This window comes from Topomyia yanbarensis, chromosome 3 (genome assembly GCF_030247195.1).
Source record: "Topomyia yanbarensis strain Yona2022 chromosome 3, ASM3024719v1, whole genome shotgun sequence".
NCBI lineage: Eukaryota > Metazoa > Arthropoda > Insecta > Diptera > Culicidae > Topomyia > Topomyia yanbarensis.
The window spans coordinates 75,071,342-75,095,923 of record NC_080672.1 but is presented as its reverse complement, the minus strand read 5'-3'; the positions used below and the strand labels follow the sequence as shown (position 1 = coordinate 75,095,923).

General features: G+C 38.2%; 1 protein-coding gene across 1 annotated transcript in view; it reads left to right on the top strand.

Moving 5' to 3' along the window:
• LOC131687006 (histone-lysine N-methyltransferase Suv4-20-like) overlaps window positions 1-24,329 on the top strand; it is a 159,271-nt gene extending 134,942 nt beyond the window's left edge. The window contains exon 3 of the mRNA XM_058971042.1: window positions 22,516-24,329. Within this exon, the coding sequence (XP_058827025.1) occupies window positions 22,516-24,329 (1,814 nt within the window). The remainder of the gene's footprint in view (window positions 1-22,515) is intronic.
• The last annotated feature ends 253 nt before the right edge of the window (window positions 24,330-24,582 follow it).

Below are 24,582 nucleotides of genomic sequence, written 5' to 3'. Positions count from 1 at the left end.
GTGGTTTTTTTCTGATGCGATCCATTTAACTATTCATGCAGTACACACAATGATGCGGTCATACAAACAGGTAACCCTAAAGTGTGTAATGAAGTTATTCAGCACCAGCTCGTGTGTTTCAAAAGAGGGCCATTTATCAACACTCAACCCTGACTAAATGAAAAACGACCGAAGACAAACGGATAATAACTTGTGTCTAACTCAATAACGCAAAACAAAGATAAAACTCCTACAAATCTACGACCACATCTCCTCAGGTTTGGTCTTCGCGCGCTGCATTCAAATTGAGCAATATCTCCATGGAAGGCAAAGAGTTAAGCCCCGAACGATGGGCCACAGTTTCACGGTCAAACATCTCTAAGTGTTATAAAACCTGAAAACCATTGTCACAGTCGTCGAATTGGCGGAATTTTTGTTATTCGCAAAAAGACAGAAAATCTGCAGAATTGAAATGCGATTTAGAGCGCGTCCGAAATTATACGGGACATTAGCGATTCCAATATCCATCAGCGAAAGAGAGCAATAAAAGACGACGAGGACGACGGCGACTACGGCTGCGGCTAACGTGATTAGATCGAACACATGTGACTTGATACAAATGTAGAGCATGTTCCACCAAACTGCTTTTAATTTAAGAGCTATTCCTAATAGGCATGTTCGTTAACGCGTGTAAGGTCGCTAGAAATTCGAATAAAAAATTGATTCCACCTGGTCCTAATGTCACTTGGATCATTGTGAGGTCATCTCTGAATTTAGTATAGAATATTAAACCTCCTCTATTGTTGATTTCATAACTAAGTAGTTGACCTAGTTATAAGGATTAATTGGCACCGTTTAAAGGCAAATGCAATCACAAAGAATTCGATTTACTGCGACGACGACATCAGCAGAAATAACCACAACCGATGCCAATTGAAAGTCAAGTACCCAATGAAGACACAAACCGAGATCTTCACGGTGAATTCCGATCGGCGGTGGAGGCGAGGTGTTCGATATTGGCAGTACCACACGACACTGATTGAGTGAGCTTTGTTAAAGTTAGCGCCAAATGGCGTTGCAGAATTACCATTCAAATTGGTGTGCACCATGGCGCAGGGAGCCCCGGGGATAGCTGTCAAGTGTCTTGTTGTGGGGATGGTTTTAAAACCAGTTGGGTTTTAAATCATTTTGGGTGAATTGGCAGGTTGGAGAATTTTTCGATTGCGTCTTGCACGAACAGCTACTGTGGGGTGTTATTTCGACTGATTAACTATACACTCGTTTAATCAATTTGATCAGTCTTTTGTTGAACATATCCTGCTATGGTCCGTAGTCTACCGTTTTCCGGCATGAAAATTTACATAAAAACAACATATATTTGAACTGAATTGTTACCATCGGTTGCTTTGCGTTGAATTGCAAATTTGGGTTGAAGAAAAACTTGGCATTTACGCAACTGAAGTGACAGAGTTATACATTGAAACATTGAACTCAGTGATCGTTCGGGTTTCATAATTTCCAGTTATTTTCATAAAGTAACTTACAGTTTGTTTTGAATACGCCACTTTAATAGTCTGGCCCAATAGTCACAGAATTGGTTGATTGCATTCATGCATAAATATGACATAGAATATAACCTAGTTCATCATCATTCTAACGTATTGAAAAAATCATTAAACCACACCAACTGGGAAATGTTCACAAACAAGCACCTATTACATTCCTTTCAAGTCGTTTTTTATTACCTTTGACCGAAGACGACTACAAACCTGCTGTGATCTACTCAACCACCATCATAACCCCTGAAGGCATACATCTATGAAAATTCTTCTTCAAACTGTTTCACGTCCAACATAAAATGGAAACAAATAGATTACCAGCCGTAAACTATCACGTTCGACGATTATTGGCATAGGAAATGACGGATTGGCCTTATACGGAGCCTTTCATGTGGCTTTTCTCATGTATCACCTGAAGATACGACTGCTCTTACCCATAGCCCGGTGTTCGGTACAGCTCAGCGAACGCCTCCAATCCGTCGCCGTGGAGGCGTCGGAAGGTTGATCTTCGTAGCGAAACATACATGCAGCCCGTCGTCTTCCACCCACATAGTCACACCGGTGTGAGGCGGTGTCATACTTGGACGCATGGAGAGCAGCTACACTCAAAAGAACACGATAATAATCACCTGCCAAGACACAGCAAACATGTTCATTAATATGGAAATTATGCTCGCTCGTGTCCCCGGTCGGGTCACGAGAAGGCGCGTGGCAATGCGCTCATTCGCCAAAGGAGGACCTCTTCTCGAGAGTTGCTTCAAAGACGTGACACTGCCAGTGCTTGTGTCTTGTTTCAATCTTTCAGCAAACGTAAGCAAAAGTCAACGGATGTGGCGCGGCTGATAATTACAAAACAAATAGCTTCCAATCTGTTTTCTTCATATAAACTCTAACTGATGGATCGAAATGACACTTGTCTTTGGCAGAATTGTACTTTGCAGTATTTGTTCATGGATTCTGATGGAAACAAGTTATTGCTTCGCTGAATCTCTGCATAAGTAGATCTTTGGTTCTAACCATGTTGTGCAGAGATGATTTAATAAGATAGGATTAACTTTTCGATTTAGTCTCATCAGTATATGGTAGGTGTGCAATGTATTGGCTTGTTAGTCGAAACATGTTTTTATTTCGCTATGATCTCATCAGCGATCAAAACTTCTGTGCTTGCGGGACATCATCAAGTTATGTTCCTTTTCGTATTCAACGACTATGTGGTGTTTAAGTATGCTGCGATATACTGATGGGACTAAATCGAAACCTTTATTTTCAACAGAATAATAATATTTAGTATGTGAAATGATATTATAATTGCTCAATTCTTCTAGCAGAAAAAGTGGTTACGTAACCCTCGATACTAATTGTTGTGTATGTATGCTTGTGGGCAGTACATGTGCGTAACGCCAACGAGTTTAACATGTTGTTCCAGTATCAGTTGTTATTAGGCGGATGGAAATTAGCTTGTTAAAATTAGCACCACTAACTAGTTTACTTTCGCTTAATTTATACTGATACTGTTTGATCTCTTGGTAAGAAATTGGTCGCGGTCTCTATTTTTAAATTTAAATTAGTCTAGACAAAATTTTAAATATCATAAAGGCATTTTAAACATATAATACAACATAAAACATATTGATTCAAGCAGAATATTGAATTAAGGGAGTAGCCTGCTTTACAATATCGAAAGTATTTGTATTGTTTTACATCAAGAGATCTAGTAATATAGAACAACAATCTTACAATACAAACCAAAGTATTTTCGAAGATATAAGGTGGAGCGTATAGGAACACCGAACAGGTATGGGAACGCACGGACTACCGTAATCGTTGGGAATGCCACTTACTCGCCCACTCGATTTTTTTGCGCGTTCTCTACATTTGCCATTGGTCGTTTATAACAAATCAATGTTCGTTCTCTTTACAATAGAACTATATTCTGCAGGAGCCACAATAGATCAAAGCACTGGTCGCAGTGGAATATGTACCCGACAGAAAAAAAATATTCTACCGCAACCCAAAATCACAGTTAGACAACGATTTTTAATACTTTTTATAGCACCTTATATTCAAAATTTAACATTAAAATACACATTTACCACAAAGCCTTGAATAAAAGTTTCACAAATTTCTTAAGTTTTATTCAGGAAACATACTAATGCAAATTGGAAATCTTGGTTTCATTGTTTTGAAGGAGACTTACGGGCTGCACTTTCCACTCCAATTAGGTACTACAGTGCCGAGTGAGTTCAGTGAATGGCCAATACGTCCGCCAATTTATGACATTTTTAAAAGAAAATAAAATAGTTGAGCTTTTAAAATTTTCACAAAGCTGGGTCTTGCCCTTCCTTTCAAAAAACCGCCCTCCTCCATTAAGAGTTTCTTAATTGTTCGGTATGTTTGATTGTTTCATTACGGTAGCTTAATAGAGCCGTGCGTGTTATTATATATTTACAATATGTACAAATGAAAATACACACAAAAAATATATATTTTTGAGATTACAACAGATCTTGTGCACGCAACTTGGTATTGCGCGTGAAGACCTTTTTTCACGACGAGGAAACATTAGGGACTCCCCTCCCCAAACCAAAATTAATTGATGCTGACTAATTCAATTAAATATTGTACAAAATATTTTTCGAAGAATATTGTCTGATCACTACATTGAGAACCTATTGTTTCAAGTAGCCAAAAATAGCTGAAAATGTATTTTATTGAGAATGCGTAGTGTTAAGACCAAAACTCAATAAGATTAATAACGAGAATAACATTGGGAAAGTAGATGGATAATGATGAAAAATGAAGTTTTCTGTTTGTTTCCAGCATGTTATAATTGGATTTTTGAGAATTCGATTTTTGTTGTGAGATGAATAGCCTCTAATCTGGATTAGAAATAATAAAAATGTCAATATATTTCAATTTAGTGGCTATTAATGGTGTATATTTGAGTGCTGAATTGAATGGCATAATAAAAAATTCGTGTACTAGGTACAAGGACTCGTTGTCAAGTTGTGAGCTTGAATAGTGGAGAAAAGTCTAATAAATGCTCGATGACTTTTTACGGTCACGATCACGTTCATTCGAAACTGTCAAATTTCGATGTTAAGTATCATTGGAGAATTTTACAACGTAAAACAGCACATCTTCTGCTAAAATAATTTTGGCGGTGAATGTTCCTAGAAGTAATTATAGAGAATTTACTCTTCAAGCAAATTTAGTTCAAGGCTCAATGTCTTCAGCAAAGTTTCAACTTTGTTGAAGACATGAAAACTCTATATATTCAGAGTATCGAAATATATTAGACTATATGTAAGAGAAAACCTTTAAAACAAGCTATTCTGATATTATATGAAATAACAAAATTATTTAAAATGGCATTATCAACAACTTTACTGAAGGCTATTATCTATTATTATTTTTGAAGAGTTAATTCTCCATAATTATCCATTTCTTGGATAATTAATCACTAAAGTTTCTATATCAAAAGATGCGTTGTTTTATGTTGGAAAACTTCTTCGAAGTTGTTAAACCTTCAAAGTTGATGATTCCGAAATTATGCGATCTTGACTATTAAAAAAACAAACATTTATCCCACTTTAAAAGTTAAAATTCTTTGACTTCGTTTACATAGTATATAAGAAAATAATCTATAGAGATTTTAAAACAGTTCTATATTGACGCTCCTTGTGTGTAGACTGGAATGGCATTCGTTAGATTACTTATGTTTCTGAATTTTCAATAATTCATCTAACTCATAATAAATTATATTTATTTATCGAGATATCTTCCCTGTATGCTGATAAACAAAAGTCTTGAAAAAACGTTTTAATATCTGTTTTCGGGATAAAAATTCCCGGGACGGTAGCTTTAATCCTCAATTGAACTACTGTAAATTTTGCAGGATATGCGTTTTGAGCATCAGAAGGTAAAATTCGAGCAACTTCTAGCACTGCTAGAGAAGCACCTATCTTGATCAAAAAAGCTTTTTCGTGTTTCTGTATCCTAACAGTTTTAAGAAAAAATAGCTGTGGAATCCTATATATATATATATATATATATATATATATATATATATATATATATATATATATATATATATATATATATATATATATATATATATATATATATATATATATATATATATATATATATATATATATATATATATATATATATATATATATATATATATATATATATATATATATATATATATATATATATATATATATATATATATATATATATATATATATATATATATATATATATATATATATATATATATTTCGGTTACAGAGGTTTTAACCGTAAGGTCATTAGCCTCTCTTAAGAAAAATCTCTAACCCTATGTGCGGGGTTTGGATTCGAGCCCAGGTGAACTGCGTACAAGGCAATCGATTTACCAACTACGCTATGCCCGTCCCTAGGAATCCTATATGCCATAGAAAAAAAATTGGGCACGAAAGGGTTAAAAAGCTTGTGGCAAGTAGGCTGTGCCAGACCGTGTTAATGCGTCTCTATTTTATCGTATTCAATAAATGTTTTTCTTATTGCTATCACTTTCAACAACGTATTTTAGGGTGTCTACAAATCGACACTTTCTGTTTGGGACTAAGATGTTAAATCACATTGTAGCTAAATGGCACAGGTGGTAAAACTGAATATAGGCGAGAATTCACCTCACGCAGACTCGGCCGTACAGCACACTAGATTGAGAGTTTGCTAGTTGTAGTTCACATTGCTCGCTTGTTGCTCTAACTAAAAGTAAAAGGTAGAATGGGATCGATTCCTTTATACGACAAATATGTAGAACAATTCACTTATTTACTGTATATAAGGGCATTTTGTATATCGCCAAGAAACCTCACGACTCAGCCTTTGAATGGTAACTCTGCGGGAGTTACGGAAAATAATAACATCTTTAGGATGGACACAATGTTTGAATATCCCCATCACATGAAAGAGTGTCCAACATGCAGATAACTATTAAAAAAATATTATGTACACTACCAGTCAAAAGTTTAAGTTCACCCTGCTATGTTAATGTAATATTCAAAAAGCTGTGGTTTTCTTCATTTATTGTTATTAATTATATGTATTCATAATTATTTTTCGACCCTTTTCTCTACGATTAATACATAAAATATATAGTTTTTTTCACTTTTCAATAATAAGATGATAATCTTCGAATTAGGTCAATTTGAAAAGATATTTTTTTGACAGTTACGATTTTCAATATAAAGTTCTTTCTATTTACCTTTTAATAAAGAAAAATATAATAAAACAATTTGGAATATAATTTTTTTAGTGAGCTCTCGCAGACGTTACACGTATTATGCACTCGACGCATCGAAAGAATACAACCTGTCATAACAAGTTTGTTTGTGATCTACGCTTCATCCAAAGGCATCAAACCCCCTCCTACACTCTGACCAGCAGCGTGTAGCAACATGATATATGCAAACGCACTTATGTAAAATTAAAAAAAAACAAATGAACCTAAACTTTTGACTGGTAGTGTATAAATATGCCATTTTAATCAATTTTTTTTAGAGAAATTTGAGCGCTTTATGAAATTGATTTCATTGAAGTATCTCAGATCTCAGATTGCAATAATAAACGAAATTAGTGATACATCTTCTTGCTTTCAATATTAGTTATTATGATGCAATTCGAGTTCCTGTCATTAGAATTCGACACTAACTTAATGCCAAGTGAGGCGTAGCAAGTTTTTTTTTTTAAATCTCAAAGTCCCCCCCCTTCCTTCCACCTTTATATTGTGACAAATGTCCAAGTAAACTCAGATGCCAAATTTCACATCATGTGAACAATTTTAGACCCCACCCACTTCGCTTGAAGTTTTTCACATTGGCACTATGGGAAAATACTAGGAAAAATATACGAAATACTATAACTTTGGAAGTAGCATTCGGAAAACTATAATTTATGCCATTTAAAAAACTTCTTAGCATTGTAACGAAAATATCTTCGTTTTACAAAAATAGAGGAAGCTGGAGTTTTGGGGAATTTTGTCCAAACAATGTTTTAATTTTAATAACTATTCTACTCTATGCTGCAAATCATGCATTTTTGTAGATTTTCTTATGAGAAAAAATCTCAGAAATCGAGTGCGACTTTTGCGATCTTTGTCAGAATACAAGAAGTTGGGGTTCTAAGGCGTTCTGTTATTTATATTAAATTTAATAATTTTCTCGTACATATATCTCTATTATTCTTCAATCAATATCTACGCACCGAAAATTTTTCGACGATGATCGGCACTATTTTGTCGGATACTTGTTGGCTGGAGTTTCGATTGTCAAATGTCGATATGTACAGACGAAGCTGCCCGGAAGCCGTGTGGCATCCGGCCAAGAATTTAGCGTCTGGATTCCTGCTCCCATGTCGTAGAAGGTGACTGAAAGTAGGAGTCCCTAAGTCAAGGTATAGTTCCGTGCCGAGGATGGCTGGAGGATCTGAAATATGCCCGTATCGTTTTGAGTTTTGCGCTTAGGGATCATCCATAAATGACGTAGCATTATATGGGGGAGGGGGGAGTTTTGCATTTTGTGATGATGTGTGACGACAGGGGGGTAGGGGGTCATGTCATGCTACGTAGCTTTTTTTAAAGGGGAATAACTAACATCGTTTTTTATTTTTTGAAATTTTAGGGGGCAAGGGGGAAGGGGTGGGGGGGTAGAATTACCGTCAAGCTACGTATTTACCAAGGGGGTATTTAGAGGTTTGTGACGAAATGCTACGATGGGGGAGGGGGGTGTTAAAATCACTCAAAAAATGCTACGTCATTTATGGATCGTCCCTTACTGTGTTATGCGAATCTCTTTCACAGTGGACCATTATTTTCTTCACAAATCGTGGGAATCGAATGTTCGTGTCCCATTTAAACCTGATATGGTTTGCTACATGCGTTACTATCCCAACTTGTTTGGTATTCTCTAGTTATTGTGCAATATATCTTTGAAATGAAATGTACAGTTTTGTAATCAACACTGGTTAGAATAGCACCAATCAATATTCAGCATAAACGTACAGCAACTAAGAATCTATCTCGACTTATGTAGGAAGGTAAAGCTTCCATAGCATTGGCTCAAGAACCATACTTCCATTAAGGAAACTTCTACATTGAGAAGTTACTTAACACTGCGTTCATTGCTTACAACAAGACATGCGTAACTAACCCACGTGAAATGCCTCGTGCATGCATGCTTGCAAATAAGACTATTGACGCGTATCTCATATCTGAGCTCACAACTCGCTATATCTGTCCAATCACAGTTACACTGACTGTCGATAACATAGACAAAAAGTATATATATATTGTTCAGCATATCTACCGCATAACGAGTCATCTCCTTCTGATGATTTCAAAAGCGTTTTATCATATTGTAGCAGAAATAAGCTTTCGCCAATATGGACAGTGATGCAAATGCTCATTACATCATTTAGGGCAGGTCAGACATCAATCTGAGAGGCTCTGAACCGATGGAGTACATAAGTATACAAATCTCCATATTCTGAATGTGGGAAACCGACCAACTTTTGCGAGGTCCGGGAGAGAGGAGGTGTTAGACATAACACTTTCAGATGAACTGGGAAATTAGCAGGTTCCAAATGAAACTGAACCGTCTCTGGCCGATCATAAATATATATTTTTCGATCATCTTGATGTCATCCTCAATGTGGTAACACATCGTAATCCTAAATCTAAAAACTGGGACCTCTTTTTGGAAAACTTCGCGACTACATTTCATGGATATTATCCAGCAATTAGTGAACTAGCCGACTTGGATGACGTCGTGGATACGATAAACTCATTCATAGTAGCATCCTACGAAGAAACTTGTCCACTTTGCACTATCAAATCGACTAAGAGAACCCCTTGGTGGAGAGCTGAGCTTGAAAGAATGAAGAAGCATATAAAAAGAGCTTGGAACCGGCGTCAGTGTGAGGACTCCAGGGATTTCAGGTCAGCTCGTAATGCATATAAAGAATGTCTTAGATTTGCAGAGCGAGCTGGCTGGTAAAACCTATGCACTAATGTCTCTATTCTGAACGAGGCTAGCAGGTTAAAACAAAAACTCGAAAGATTTTCAGATGTACTCCTTAAAAACCAGCGATGGTGTTTATGTGACGAACGAAAAAGACGTTCTTAATTATCTCGTCGACGCACACTTACCTGGTTGTATCGATCCGAATAGAATAGATGGAATTTTTCCCGTGCTGCCGCAAAAGGGGTTTGATATTCTTGAAAAAGGTTAAGCTTCCCAGTCTTGCTACCGGGATCTATCTCAAATGCATGGCGAGAAATAACTATTAGATTTATTCCCAAAGGGGTGGGGGAGCGCTCAAGCTATGAAGAAACCGAGTTTTTTTCTTCTAAAAGCTTTGGAACGGATAATCGATCATCACATGAGGAACGTTTGTTTAGTTGAATATTCACTGCACAATATGCAACATGCATATCAGTGTGGGAAATCCACGATCACTCTGCTTCACGATGTTGTTTACAATATTGAGAAGGCTTTCTCGCTCAAGGAATCTAGTTTGAGTGTATTCCTAGATATTGAGGGTGCTTTTGATAATGTGTCCTTCCAATCTATTCTGCAAGCGACGCGCGGTCATGGGATATCTGCATGTATCTCGGGTTGGATAAACGCAATGCTTAGTAACCGTATTCTTTGCTCGTCACTGCGATAGGCTGAGATACGAAAGTTGAGTATTTGCGGTTGCCCTCAGGGTGGCGTTCTGTCACCTTTGTTATGGATCACGGTTGCCAATGGCTTGTTGAAGAAACTCAATTAGCTTGGATTTCCAACCCATGAGTTTGCTGACAATTACCAAATAATAATTACTGGACTTTGCATTGGAACAATCTTTGACTTAATGCAACAAACATTAAGAGATGTCGAACAGTGGTGTCGACAAGTTAAATTATCAGTTAACCGAAACAAAACTTTAATGGCTCTTTTCACGAAGAAGCAAATAGCAACCGGGATTCGTCCCTATCGGTTATTTGATTTTGAGCTACTGACATCATGAACATGAGTCACATTACTCCGCGTGTTAAATTCGAAAGTAAGCTCTAGAATAAAATATCACGATAATTTTAACAGAAATTGCAAAAATTGTGACTAAGATCCTGAAATAATGAACGTACATCACACAACTTGTGACGAAAACATCAAAAATCGTGGCTAAGAACCAGAAATTATGAAAATAAATCTCTACTCGCGACTAAAATATCAGGATAACGTGAATAGAAATTATGAGAATTATGACAAAGTCTCTGAAATCATGAACATAAATCACTTCACGTGTGATTAAAATATCAAAAATCGTGAATCACTCTACTCATGACTAAAATATCACAATAACGTGAATAGAAATTATGAAACTTGGGACTAAGATTCTGAAATCATGAACACAAATCCCGCTAGTCTGATATGATCCGATGTGAATATCATCAATAAAATAGCACGGTAATCATGAACATTGTTTGACTGCCGGCGATGTAATCCCAATTTATAAACATGAAACATAACAAAAACAACAACAGTAACGCAACCAAACATTCTAATGTAACGCGGACGAACTAGTTTTTTAAAAACACAAATAGTTTCATCAATACGAGATTTATTATTCATAATTTCAGGAACTTGTTCACGGTTTTCGTAAATCGTTCAGTTCACGAAATCATGATCTTTGTTCATGAATTTATGAACGGATTTTTAGTGTCGTGTTTAGTGTAGTGACAAAATTATGGTCTAAACTGTTCACCCAATGGACTGCATTGGCCATTTCAACAATTGTGCTAAGGTGAGTAGATATGCAGAAAGTAAGAATTTCGAGAATGAGCGTTCTGAATTTACCACTTTTAGATGGTATTAAACTTTTGAAAAGATCTACGACTGGAAGTCAAAAATTCAATTTTTGGTTTCCTTAGAATGGTAGCAATCGACGTATATCTGATTATTTTCATCAAACTTCTATTTTTCATGAATTGGCAATTTTTGTCACATCAATCAGGTATTCCAAAATAAAATGACTCCAAATACATTGTTTCCGTTTGACATTTTTGGAGCAGTACGATGACTAATTACTATTTTGGTCAAATTTTGCTTTACGCCACTATTCTTAGATCGTGCGAGAATGGAATGAGACTAATTTGGTGCATGTTGTACCCAAGAACGCGAGTTCATCTAACATGCCAGAACTACGTCACAGAAACTTAGAATAGATACGGGAACTTAGGTAGACCAAGCATCAGTGTACAATGTCACACTTTTTATAAAAATGTCATTAAAATCACCCATAATAGAGTATTCTTCCGAATTGAAGCTCAAAAACAGTAGCTAATGAGACCAGCGCTTTACATCTGAACCGCCAGACCAGGGCTTTTTTCACTTTGTTATAAGAAATGTAAAACACTCTGTCCTATCCATTAATAGCATAGCATCAATTGTAGTGGATTGAATTAGTCATCGATCCCCTCATTGTTTAATTGATTTTAATTATTCTATGTCAGACTGTGTTATTTAATTAACATGAACATGCGCACGCTAATCGCATCAATAGCAATCCTCGGAGTCGTATTGTCTATGCACTACAGGTATAGTTTCAAAAAGGGCTTAATTTAAAAGTCAAATCATTGATGGATTGGATCACTAAATTCTAAGCTATAAGCAACCGAGTGAAGTTTAATAATGTTCAAATTTATTTTCTCGAAATTTTATTTTAGTTTATTTTCTCGAAATTTCGAGCAAATATGCCTCATTCGAAACCACGTCTACAGATATGCAACTCAGGCCGCCCTCTATCAGTTCCCACATCAATAACCCGATCAAATTGGACGCATGCTGCCTCAGCTGGTTGCGTTGGTTGACTGCTGGATGCTTACTGCCTTGCCCATAGCATCGATGTGCGATTCCCAATGCCAATGCACTTATAAAGCGAGATCGCTGCAACTTTAACGTTCGCATTACAATGGGTAAATAAATATCACTTGCGTAGACAATTTACTATCGATCAAGTTTGCATAAAGCGTCAATTTGCATACGTAAGCGAATAGCTGCGGGATGATTGAAAACCGCAACGCTTTGCACGAATGATAGTGAAGTTCAACGAGCAGCAGTCTAATCTAAAGCAGTCTAGCAGCAGCAGTATTTCTAATCACCTGACTATATACTATGGCAGTTTGTTTTGTCCGCCTGTGTGTTACTGTAGAACATCATCACTTATATTTATAGATAGTTTCCTCTTTTATTACGCAATTGAAAGTATTAGTCAATCTTCCGATATCGTAAATTTGTTCGCTTCTACGCAGGTTCGTCGCCTACGCCCGTTAAAATTTCTTCTTCTTTATGTTAGTGAAAATAGCCAAGGCTAGGATCGCTTTAGCATGTGTTTCAAAATTTAGACGTAGTTTAGAGGTAGTGGTGGGTTCTAGGCGAAGAGGCAACTGAAGTCATCATTCCAGAAATGTATTTACATTTGAGATGATTCACTATATGTAACAGAGCAGCCGTCGAATGAGGTGGGCTCCCCTGATCTAGTGCAGAGGGATCTATGGTAATCCATTCTACTTATTCGTCCATTATTTGTTATAATCAATTTTGATCTTATGGTGAAATTAGTCTTATCAGCATTCTTATGATGCATTTCTAATTAATCAGGAATGAGTTCATATTACGAAAAAACATTTCCATTGTATCAATGCAACACATTAACGATTGTTCCAAAAACCCAAAGCGCTAGTTCTGTTATTAATCTGAAAAAGCTGTCTTTTGTTAGACGATAAAGCAATAGAATTTCAATTAGGCGTCACTTTGATTCAACCAGTTTCCTATCAAAGAGCCCAGCTCAATTAGGTGGCAATGGCAATGAAACTAACAACCGCTGTGTTACTGAAACAAAGACGTTTAACGCCCGAGACCCCAACTGCTCCGACCGTGGGAATCCTGCCGGGGGGCGTTCATCTTTGTGATCTACTAAAATCAGTCCGGAAATAGAAAAATACTTTTACCGAAGATTCAACCTGATGCGTTCATCTCGCCGATTGTCGGGTAACGAACCTTACCGCATAGCGATCGGGAACTGGGTCTCTGGGTAAACGCCTGGCGATGATGTCGCAACTGACCCAGTAATAAACTTGCGGTAATGAGCGCCTTACCGCTGTGCGAGCTGGATATAATTTACTTAGTTAGGGCAGAGAGAGCGAGAGGGGAAAAAACGCATCAACCGACCCATCGCGTCGTCAGCGTAAAATGAACGGAAATTAAACACTCGGTCGATCATCGCCATCATCGTTGTTGCTGGAATGAGCCTGCTACTACGGGTAAAGTGCTGACCTGCACGAATGCGCAGAGCCCGGTAGCAAAAAGGTACAATTGAAAGTTTTTGTGCGAATTGTAGATGCATTATTGTGGCACGTGACTGCCCCAGGAGCTATTTGTTCCATTTATTATTACATATGTATTACTGTAACATTATTTGTTTTCTGTTTTCATACCCTAACTATGTTATGAGATGTCGATAATTGGTTCAAGATGTCGTGTTGTTTTAGAAATGGCTTATATTTAAAGTTACATTTGATAAAATATCAAAACTTCAGAAGCTAACACAGTTCTAGCAAAGCTTTCAACCTCGACGAATCAATCTTCAAAGAGAATGTTCTTCTGAAAGATGTCATTGATGGCTGAGGCTGGATATATGATAATAGTAAAATTCATACACGAGAAAGGCATCACAATCCACATCAACAAAGTATGAATTTTATCGTTGACGTAATTGCAAGCATGATACAATTCAACAAAACGAAATTTACGAAATGACGAATTTCTCGGCCAACAACCGAAAAATTGCACAAGTCTAAAATAGGCACTCTTGTTTAAAATCAGTCTTATTTGCATTAGGGTATAAATAACGCACATTAACCCTTTCATGCCAATGTTGTTTATTAACAATAACGTTTCTAATCAGCTATAACTTTAAATTTAAACAGAATTTACTCACAAAAACAAGTAACACTAGTAACTAGGACCTTTTATTAAAGCGCTAAAAGTTATAATTATTGTCCCTAGACCTGAAGTTATTGCCATTAGTCTGATAGAATTCTGGAGCAGTGCCACCAAAGATATTTTCATCAATGACATCTCTTGTTTAAAATCAGTCTTATTTGCATTAGGGTATAAATAACGCACATTAACCCTTTCATGCCAATGTTGTTTATTAACAATAACGTTTCTAATCAGCTATAACTTTAAATTTAAACAGAATTTACTCACAAAAACAAGTAACACTAGTAACTAGGACCTTTTATTAAAGCGCTAAAAGTTATAATTATTGTCCCTAGACCTGAAGTTATTGCCATTAGTCTGATAGAATTCTGGAGCAGTGCCACCAAAGATATTTTCAGTTAGCGTTGATAAATAAAATTTTGATATATATTCGTTATTTCTCATTATAATTGAAAAATTCTTAAGCGTATCAATTTGAACCGTCTTCGACTATCTTTTCCTGGCATATAGGTATTGAGCAGCTCCCAGCACTGCAAAAGAAGCATTTATCAAAACGAGTTTTTCGTGTTTCTTGAACCCTATGAACGCTAGAAACAAGTTGGGAATAAAAGGGTTAACTTATATTTAATTTCACATGCATGCATAGTGTCATTATCCAATGAAGAAAATATATAACCTTAAAGAACAACTCATGAACGAAAGAATGATGCATTTTATTATTCATTTAACGAATATACGAATATTGCTGCTTATATATTGATTATCTCTCTTATTATTAAGTTTAATGATCATATTCTCAAGGCCATCAAAAATAACTGTTTGATATGGGTGAGAGTTTTTTCGTGCACTGTGACGAGTTACCGAAACGAAAAAGGTATCGTCACAAACATAAAATCCATACCCTAAGGCTGATACTGTACAGAAAACTGCAAGTTTCCATTGGTTCCAAAACTTCCCTCGGCATGATACTATGTCTTGATGTAGTCCGAAGGCTTTTCCACCAAAGCAGTATTACAGTGATGATATCACAGAAACTTGGGATACGATTGTTTTCTTTTTAGTTAAGCTACAATGTGATCGATTTTAGTACTTAACTTGGCGACCTTTATTATCCACTGCCATGGTCAAATAATATACAATGTGGGTTTAGGGCCCAATTCTCTCTGGAGGCACCCTTCTTTTATTGCTATATTTTAAATTAGATCCATGTTAACACTCACTAACACAAATTGCTTATTCTCTAATATACACTCACAATCTCTCATTCCAAGTGTACAAAAGTGGTCTTCGCGATAACACAAACCTGGTCACAATTGCGAACGCCCGCGATCTCGCCAACATTCAAACACCCCGGTAATTAAGTGAATGTTTGCACCTAAAAATTTTCTAACGCGGTCTCAAGCATCAACCCACCGCTCGCACAATCATGAATCGTTAACGTCCGGAAGTCTCTGCCCTTGATCCTAGCTGCCCAAACTCATGCTTTTAGTTGGACAAATAGAAATAATAACTAGATAAGACGTCCACGCGCGATCGTTGAAGAACACGCGAACATGCGAATGGCCACACGTTTCTAAAAATAATGTGTACTGTATCGATTTTTTTGGTTATTTTCGGCAAATTTGAGACTAAGAGAAACGAAAGCAAAATAATGTGTCCACGCGAAGTTACATATACACTAGCACACGCAAAAAAAAAAAAGTCAAGATGCAATCACTCGAGTCCTTCGCGATCATCCAAGCACAACCACATTCGCGATCTCGCAAACAGGATAACATCCCGGTGACTAAGTGAACGGTTTAGCACTTACAAATTTACAAACGCGGTCTCAAGAGTGAACCTCCAAATACCCGTGTTCGCACGATCATGAATCGGTTTCGTCCGGAAACCCCTATTCTCGACCCTAGTAGCATAAGTCCAATGCCTTCAGGTGGACCAATCAAAAAGATGATGCTCATATCTACTAAACTACACGTTCCATGGCGACATAAAAATTGAATTTATACACCCGAAGTTACATACACGCGATAAACAAACATACAAATGCTTGAGCCCTTCGCGATCATCCATGCCACCTACACCTGCGCTCTCGCAGACATGATAACATCCCGGTGATAATATGAACGTCTCAGCACTTAAAAACATTCAAACGCGGTCTCAAGCGTAAACCTACAGTCTCCCGTACTCGCGCGATCATGTATCGGTCACGTCCAGAGGTCTCTATACTCGATTGCAGAAGTCTAGGTCCATGCCTTCAATTGAATCAGCTAAAAAAGACCCAACTAGAGACTGGGAGATCGCAGGTTCGATTCCTGCTTGAGGACATATCTTTTCTCCGTGTTTCCAATAAAGATGAATTTTCACCGTTTCTTCATTCTCACCGTTCCGGTCATTCTTCTGTCTGTTTTCACGTAGACACGTTCATAAAAAAATCCTTAAGAAAGGAAAAAAACAAAGACTCACGTCTAAACAAGGAATATATAAAGCTCCACTGGACAACACGTTCCATGTCGACATGACTGGGAACTCTAGTGATATGGAATATCTCATTCCGTACACCGAAAATATCGGTCCGCGTGGCCATCCAAGAACACACACACGAATAAGTGAACAGGGTTACAAAATCGAATTTATTCACGCGAAGTTACATACACGCTAGCACACGCGACAAACACGTCAACATACGAAGGCTTAAGCTCTTCGCGATCATCTACGCACCCGCAAACGCGAACCCGCAAACGCGCGCGATCATGAATCGGTACCATCCGGAAATCTTTATCCTCCATTCTAGTAACTTAGGTCCATATATTCAGTTATACCAATAAAAAAATAAAACTCATGTCCACTAGATAACACGTTCCATGACGACATGACTGGGAACTCTTGTAATATGGAAGAACCCACTTTGTTCTAAAATCTGAACCGTACACGAAAAATTAAGTATCAGATTCACGGTCCGCACGCGATCATTCTAGAACACACATGAATATGCGAAAGGTTTAAAAACGGTTTCAATAGGGAATTTATACACGCGAAGTTACATACACGTTAGCACACGAGACATACAAACGCACACGCGATCGAACACGTTAACGTACAAATGCTCGAGCCCTCCGCGATGATACACGCGATTGCGAAGTCCCTTCGCCCGCACATACCTGAACCATACAATGAATATCAAATTCAGAATCACGGCCCGCTACAATTGGCCTAAAGCAGTGTTTTATTAGGTTCCATTGCCGGTCTCGTCTGCAATTGTAGTATGTGATTCTGACGGGGGGCCCTTCCGAGAGCCTAGCTCTACAGTTCCAGTTGAACAGCTCTCAAAAAAAAGTTTCCATTGGTTCCAAAATTTAATCTTTGTTCATTATTTTTCTTTTTTAAATATTTGGATACAACTGTATTGGTAATACATCTAAGAGGTCGTTCACGGAAAAAAGAGAAAAAAGAAGAACTCTACACTTGATAAATACCTCGCATGGTATATTTCGAGCTGACCTGAAAGCCGTGGAGTCATCACGCTAACGCCGATTCCAAACTCTTCTCATACCCTTCTTCCTTCTTTCAAGCTCTGCCCTCCACCAAGGGGTTCCCCTAGTCGATTTAATAGTAGGAAGTGAACAAGCTTTTTAGTAGGATGCTACTATGAATGAGTTTGTTGTGTCTGCGACGTCATCCAAGTCGTCTAGTTAACTAATTATTGGATAAAATCTATGAAATTTAGTCGCTAAGTTTTCCAAACCGAGTCGCCAAGTTTTCCTACTTATATACTCCATCAGTTCAGAGCCTCTCAGATTGATATTTGAGCTGCCCTTAAATGTTGTGATGCGCATTTGCATCACTGCCGATAATGAGCGGAAGCCCATTTCTGTTACAATATGACACAACGCTTTTGCGATCATCAGAAGGAGATGATTCGTCATCCGGTATATATGTACTTTTTGTCTATGTTACCGACAGTCAATGTAGCTGTGATTGCACAGATATCACGAGTTGTGAGCACCGATATGCGACACGCATCAATAGCCTTATTTGCAAGAATGCAAGCACCAGGCATTTCACGTGGGGTAGTCATGCCTGTCTTGTTGCTAGCAAGACGCCCGCGATCTTACAAACAGTATAACACCCCGGGGACTAAGTGATCGTTTTAGAACCTATAAATGTACAAACGCGGTCTCAAGAGTGATCCTACAAACGCCCGTGATCGCACGATCATGAATTGGGTACGGCCGGAAATCTCCATGCATTCAGTTGGACTAAAAAAATGACTCATATCTACTAGACAACACGTTCCGTGGTGATCGCCAACGATAGTGATATGTAAGAACTCACTCTAATTCTAGCGTCTGAACCGTACATCGAAAATTAAGTATCAGGTTCGCTGTCCGCACGTGATCATCCAAGAACACACGCGAATATGCAAAATTTATAACAATTTAACGTACAAACGCCAAAGCCCTTCGCGATGATACACGCGATCGTAAAGTCCCTGCGCCCGCACATACACTGATAATATAAATTCGTAAATATAACGAAATCGAGCATGCAATGCACGAATTCATTCGTCGTTTTCTGCAACGAAGTATTTTCGTGCATTGTAAATAGTAGGTTTCGTTCATTTCATGAACAAGAATTGCTGAACGAAAGCTTTCATAAATTTTACACATTTAATGCATACTGCACGAATGTTATCGTTGATAATGACATTATTTTTCGTGAATGAAACGAAATGTTTGGTTTATTTTAATAAACGTTTATGTATATTACGTACGATTTTATTGCTCACACGAATTTATTTCGTTCATCTTAGGAAAGTTTTCGTATTCATTAGCATATTAATTTTTCAATCCATAAGTTAAGATCGATGTTTAACAACGGCGATTTTTTTAACTAACTAAAAGGATCGATCTGGCAAAATCGATTTTATTTCAACCTGCTCACCTCTATTGGGGACTAGAAAGATTGTGGTGTGAAGTAATGGCCGCATGATGAACAAATGTTTTCGTAAATTTTACATATTTAGTGTACATTGCAGGATTGTTAAAGACATTGTTTTTCGTGAATGAAACGAAATGATTCGTTTATTTTCTTAAATGTTTATATATATGATGAACGATTTTGTTGCTCGCACGAATTTGTTTCGTTTATCTTAGAAATGTTTTCGTATTTACTAGTCTATTGTTGTTTTCAGTCGATCTTTTGGGATCGATGTTTGATAACATCGATTTTTTTAATTTAAAGAAAGTGGTGTGGCCAAATCGATTTTATCGTGGTAAGAAGAAATGGCCGGTTGATGAACGAAAGTTTTCGTAAATTTTACTTACTTAGTTTACATTGCACGAATATAATCGTTGATAACGACATTATTTCTCGTGAATGAAACGAAATCTTTCGTTTATTTTAATAAACGTTTATGTATATCAATTTCGTTGGTCGCATTCGATCTTTTAGGATCGATGTTTGACAGCACCGATTTTTTTTTAATTAAAGGGATCGATCTAGCAAATTCGATTCTATTTCAACCTGCTCATCATTGTTGAGGACTAGAAAGATTGTGGTGTGAAGAAATGGTCGCTTGATGAACGAAAGTTTTCGTAAATTTAACTTTTTAGTGTACAGTGCACGAATGTTATCGTTGATAACAACATTATTTTTCGTGAATGAAGCGAAATGTTTCGTTTATTTTAATAAACATGTATATATATTTCGTATTTATTATTGTCTTATTTTTTCATTCGATCTTTTGGGATCGATGTTTGACAACACCAATTTTTTTTTTAATTAAAGAAATAGATCCGGCAAAATCGATTTTATTGTGGTATGTAGAAATGGCCGCTTGATGAGCGAAAGTTTTCGTAAATTTTACTTATTTAGTGTACATTGCACGAATGTCGTCGTTGAAAACGACATTATTTTTCGTGAATGAAACGAAATGTTTTGTTTATTTTAATAAATGTTTGTGTATATTACGAACAATCTCGTTGGTCGCACGAATTCATTTCGTTCATCTAAGAGAATTTTTCGTATTTAATAGCATATTATTTTGACATTGCTCCAGCCCAGAAAAACTCAAACTTATTTATACAAAACCGGTGAGCAGTTCGCGATGGCTCAACTGAATCCGTACTGCTCCGGATTCTGGATCAAATGGAAGCGAAAGAGGTTCAGGAAATCTTCCTGAATCCGGCGGACACGGATACGGCTACTAAATAGTCAGACCGAGACCGTCGTGATGATCAACAATTATCTGACGTATAGCGACAATGACTCCATATTCTACCTCTATTGAAGCTCCTTTGACGTTGACGGTTTGACGAATGGTGCTCGTAAATATTATAAAGACTTTCGTATATACCAGCGAACAATTCGTTTGCCTAATGAAGCCATTTCGTAATAAGCCAACGAAAGTCGTGTCGTGGTTTTCACGAAAAACTCGTAATAAAAAATAAAAGTGTTTCAATAGAACTACGAACAATTCATTATATGTACGAAAAATTCGTATATTTTATGAAAATTTTCTGTGCGAAACTAATTCCTAGCGATTTACGAATATATTCTATCAGAGTATCTGAACCGTACACTGAATATCACATACAGAATCACGGACCGCTGCAATTTGTCTTAAGCAGTGTTTAAGTGGGTGACATTTCCCGTCTCGTTTGCAGAACTCGCCTCATCTCACATTGCTCAGAGAAAAATGTGCGAAAGAATCCCTTAAATCAAAGTGAGTAGACACCCGGATCAGGCGGGACAGTCCTGGATTGATCGAACTTGTCCCGCATGTCCAGATGTCCCGAAAGTGTCTCGCATTTTCGCATTTTTATTTCAAATTACTCATATCGTACATTCGATTCATACAAAACAATCATGAAAGATTTTGAGTCGCGATACCTAATCGCCGAACAACTATAGAAACGTGTAAATGAAACCAATTTATTTCAATTCTCATGCTATCTATGTTGACTACTAGTATAAGCCTGTTCATAAATCTTTCCAAAAAATATCCCAGTCCTACAAGAGCTGTGCAAATGTTTGGGTAAAGTACATGTCAATATATTGAAATTCTAAGTGCATTTTCAAGAATTATTTTAAAACATAACATTTGTCAGAATTCTTATTCAAAATTCAAAATACGAGCGCCCTCCAAAACTTTCAACCCGAGGAAACACCCTGTTCCACCTCTCATCTTGATGACACTTTTCTTATTACAAGAATCACATTTTCTTCTTACAAGAATCAGTGATATTGTAACTATAAGATATGACGACAAATATCACTACTTTAATTATAAAAAAATGCATTTATAACAAATTGCATTTCTCTCTTGAATTGACATTCATTTCAAAACGGTGACAAAACTCGTACCAAACTGAGACAATGCTCTTTATAGTATTAAAGTATTAACCACTGCCCAAGCACCCTCCAACAATCATCAATTTGTCATGTTTGTCTAATGAAGTGCATCAAATTACATTTACCAATGCCGCCGGTATGTCATTGTATGAATATTGTATATTTATCTCTATCCAGGGACTAATATGTGCATGAGATCTTTATAACGACCGAATGCTACTCATATCAAGATGCACAGCTTCGGCGAATCAAAACCGACGCCATGGTGATGTTCGGTGTTCCCTTCTGGGGAATTGCTTTGCTAAATGCTACTCAGTTCATCATCTTGGATCATAACCTAAATCCTTACACTCGAACACCGTACCACGGCGGAACCCACGTCGTTTCTCGCTTAGTCGGTAGGTTAGTACCTACAACTCCGCCGAGTGCTCTCACGATCAAGACCTAAAACAAATGAAGTCAGTCATTCACTCTTGCCCTTCCCTTCTTGGCTTTACTCTCTTTGATCGCTTGCGTTCGCTTTGGAGCAATGATTTCAATTAATTTCAATAATAATAATTCTCTTTCTTTTCATCTATTTACAGATGTAACAGGCATCTCGCAAAAGTGGAACAAACTTCGTCGACGATGTGCTTCGTTCAAGACAGTCTCCGGCCCAGCGTCACTCGATTCGGACACCAATTATATACTGGCCGAACATCCGGGCCATTATCAGATTATCGCGTCCGGTCCGGTGCCGGTACAGGTTCACCAGGTGCAACAGGCTCACCACCAGCACCATCATCACAATCACGGCGAGCATCGGCATCATCATCATCATCACCACCATCACCGCCAAAACGGTGGCGCTCACGAACAATTGTTAGCAGATCAACCACTCTACGGACAACTGCCAGACCCGAACTGGGAGCTGCGACATTCAAGTTCAAGTTCAACATCTACGTCTTCCTCTACGATCGGTCCAATTCAGTTCCCAGTTTACGCTTCCGAGGAATATTGGCAAATTCACGAGCGTGATGTGAAATTATGGCGTCTTGGTGCTCATCAAACATACGCTCATAGAATCCGAGCTACACCGAATCATCGCCGTAGTGCGCACAGCATCGACTGGGAATACAACGTGCAGAAGTACGAAAATATGGCTGATCCGGCACAGATGGCTGCCGCTCGCCTTTTCCGCCACGAAAAACTTCAATACTACGATGAAGTGTCTAGTGTTAAGAAGAAAAATTCTCTCGGTGCTAGTGAAAGTGAAAGTGGAATCAAGGTAGCCAAAGAGATCAAACTGCCTAGTCTGAAAAACTTCAAGTCCGCGTCGATGCGACTTCCCGGTCAGAAAACGTCCATGAACGAGGTTCAGCAGCTGCTCCGAAGCAAATTTAACAGGATACATGCAGGTCTGCGAAAGCGGCGAGCTCTTTCGGTTCAGGAGGTATTTCAAATGCCCGGGCTGGCAACTCCCACAAAACCTACGTTCTACGTTCCCTCGCCGCTAGTCAGCGAGCGGTGTCCCCACAACCCACTGCGATACGAGGAAGAAACAAATGAAGAAGTTGACGGACCACTCAGTTTACCATTCATAAACGAAAACCTCGTAGCAGTGGATCAGTCCCAGGTTCAGCTTCGAGATCGATCACCAAGCCCTCGGAAGGAACGTACCAAAACCTGGTTTCGCAATATTGATTTGAACACTCCCGACTGCAAACCCAAGAAGGCCCTTCCGACAGTCACCCAAAATGGTAAGCCTCCGGCCAGCATTCCCGTTACCGAAACAGACCAAAATGTCCAACCCAAAGAGAAGCCGGAAAAACCAAACTTTGCGATCGGTGGACGTGTTTCACTGCGCGAACGTGTCGAGAACATGAACCTCAATCGGCTTCGCTCCAAAACCTCCAACACCAATGCAGCTAGTCCACAACCAAAAAAACTAAGCGAACCGCGTAAAATCCGTCCCCGTAGCCATTCTCCGCTGAAGAACATCAAGATTAACCTTTCCGGCCTTGGTATGCGCGGAAGCGAACCGCAAGCAACGCCAAAACCTAAACGTGAATCATTTGGCCTATTTGGCCGCCTGAACCGCATGATGCACGGCAACGGTAGTCCGTCACCGGAAAAGCCGAACGGCCAATCGGCGAGCGCAACCACCAAAAAAGGCGATGCTGCAACTGGTACACCCGTGCAGCAGCGACCGAAGGCTGGCGGCAACGGTGCCGTTAGCTACAGCGGCAATGTTAGTAAACAATCGACCATCCAGAAGCTGACGAAACTAAGCAGCAACGGGAATCGACGGGACGGGGCCCCGTCCGCTGGTCAGACCAAGGCGGAAGCACCAACAGCGGCGGCGGCGGCGATGGCGGAACGTGAGCGGAAATCCAAACAGGTGGGTGTCGTTGAGTGATTAAATCATTGAGTTTTGCATATGGGTTTAAATTTATCTAGCCGCTGAACGAGGTGTGGCTGGCGTGTTTGTTGATGCCCGTTAGGTGATCGCTGCTGTTGCGGGTGTAATTTTGATCAAGCTATTCAGAGTTTGAAGGGGATACGATGTTGAAAATCGTAAAGGTTGCATTTACGCGATGACAGCTAACAACGTTGTTTACTCAATAACTTGTGAGCTGCTATGGTAGGGGCAAGACTGCAGATCACAATTA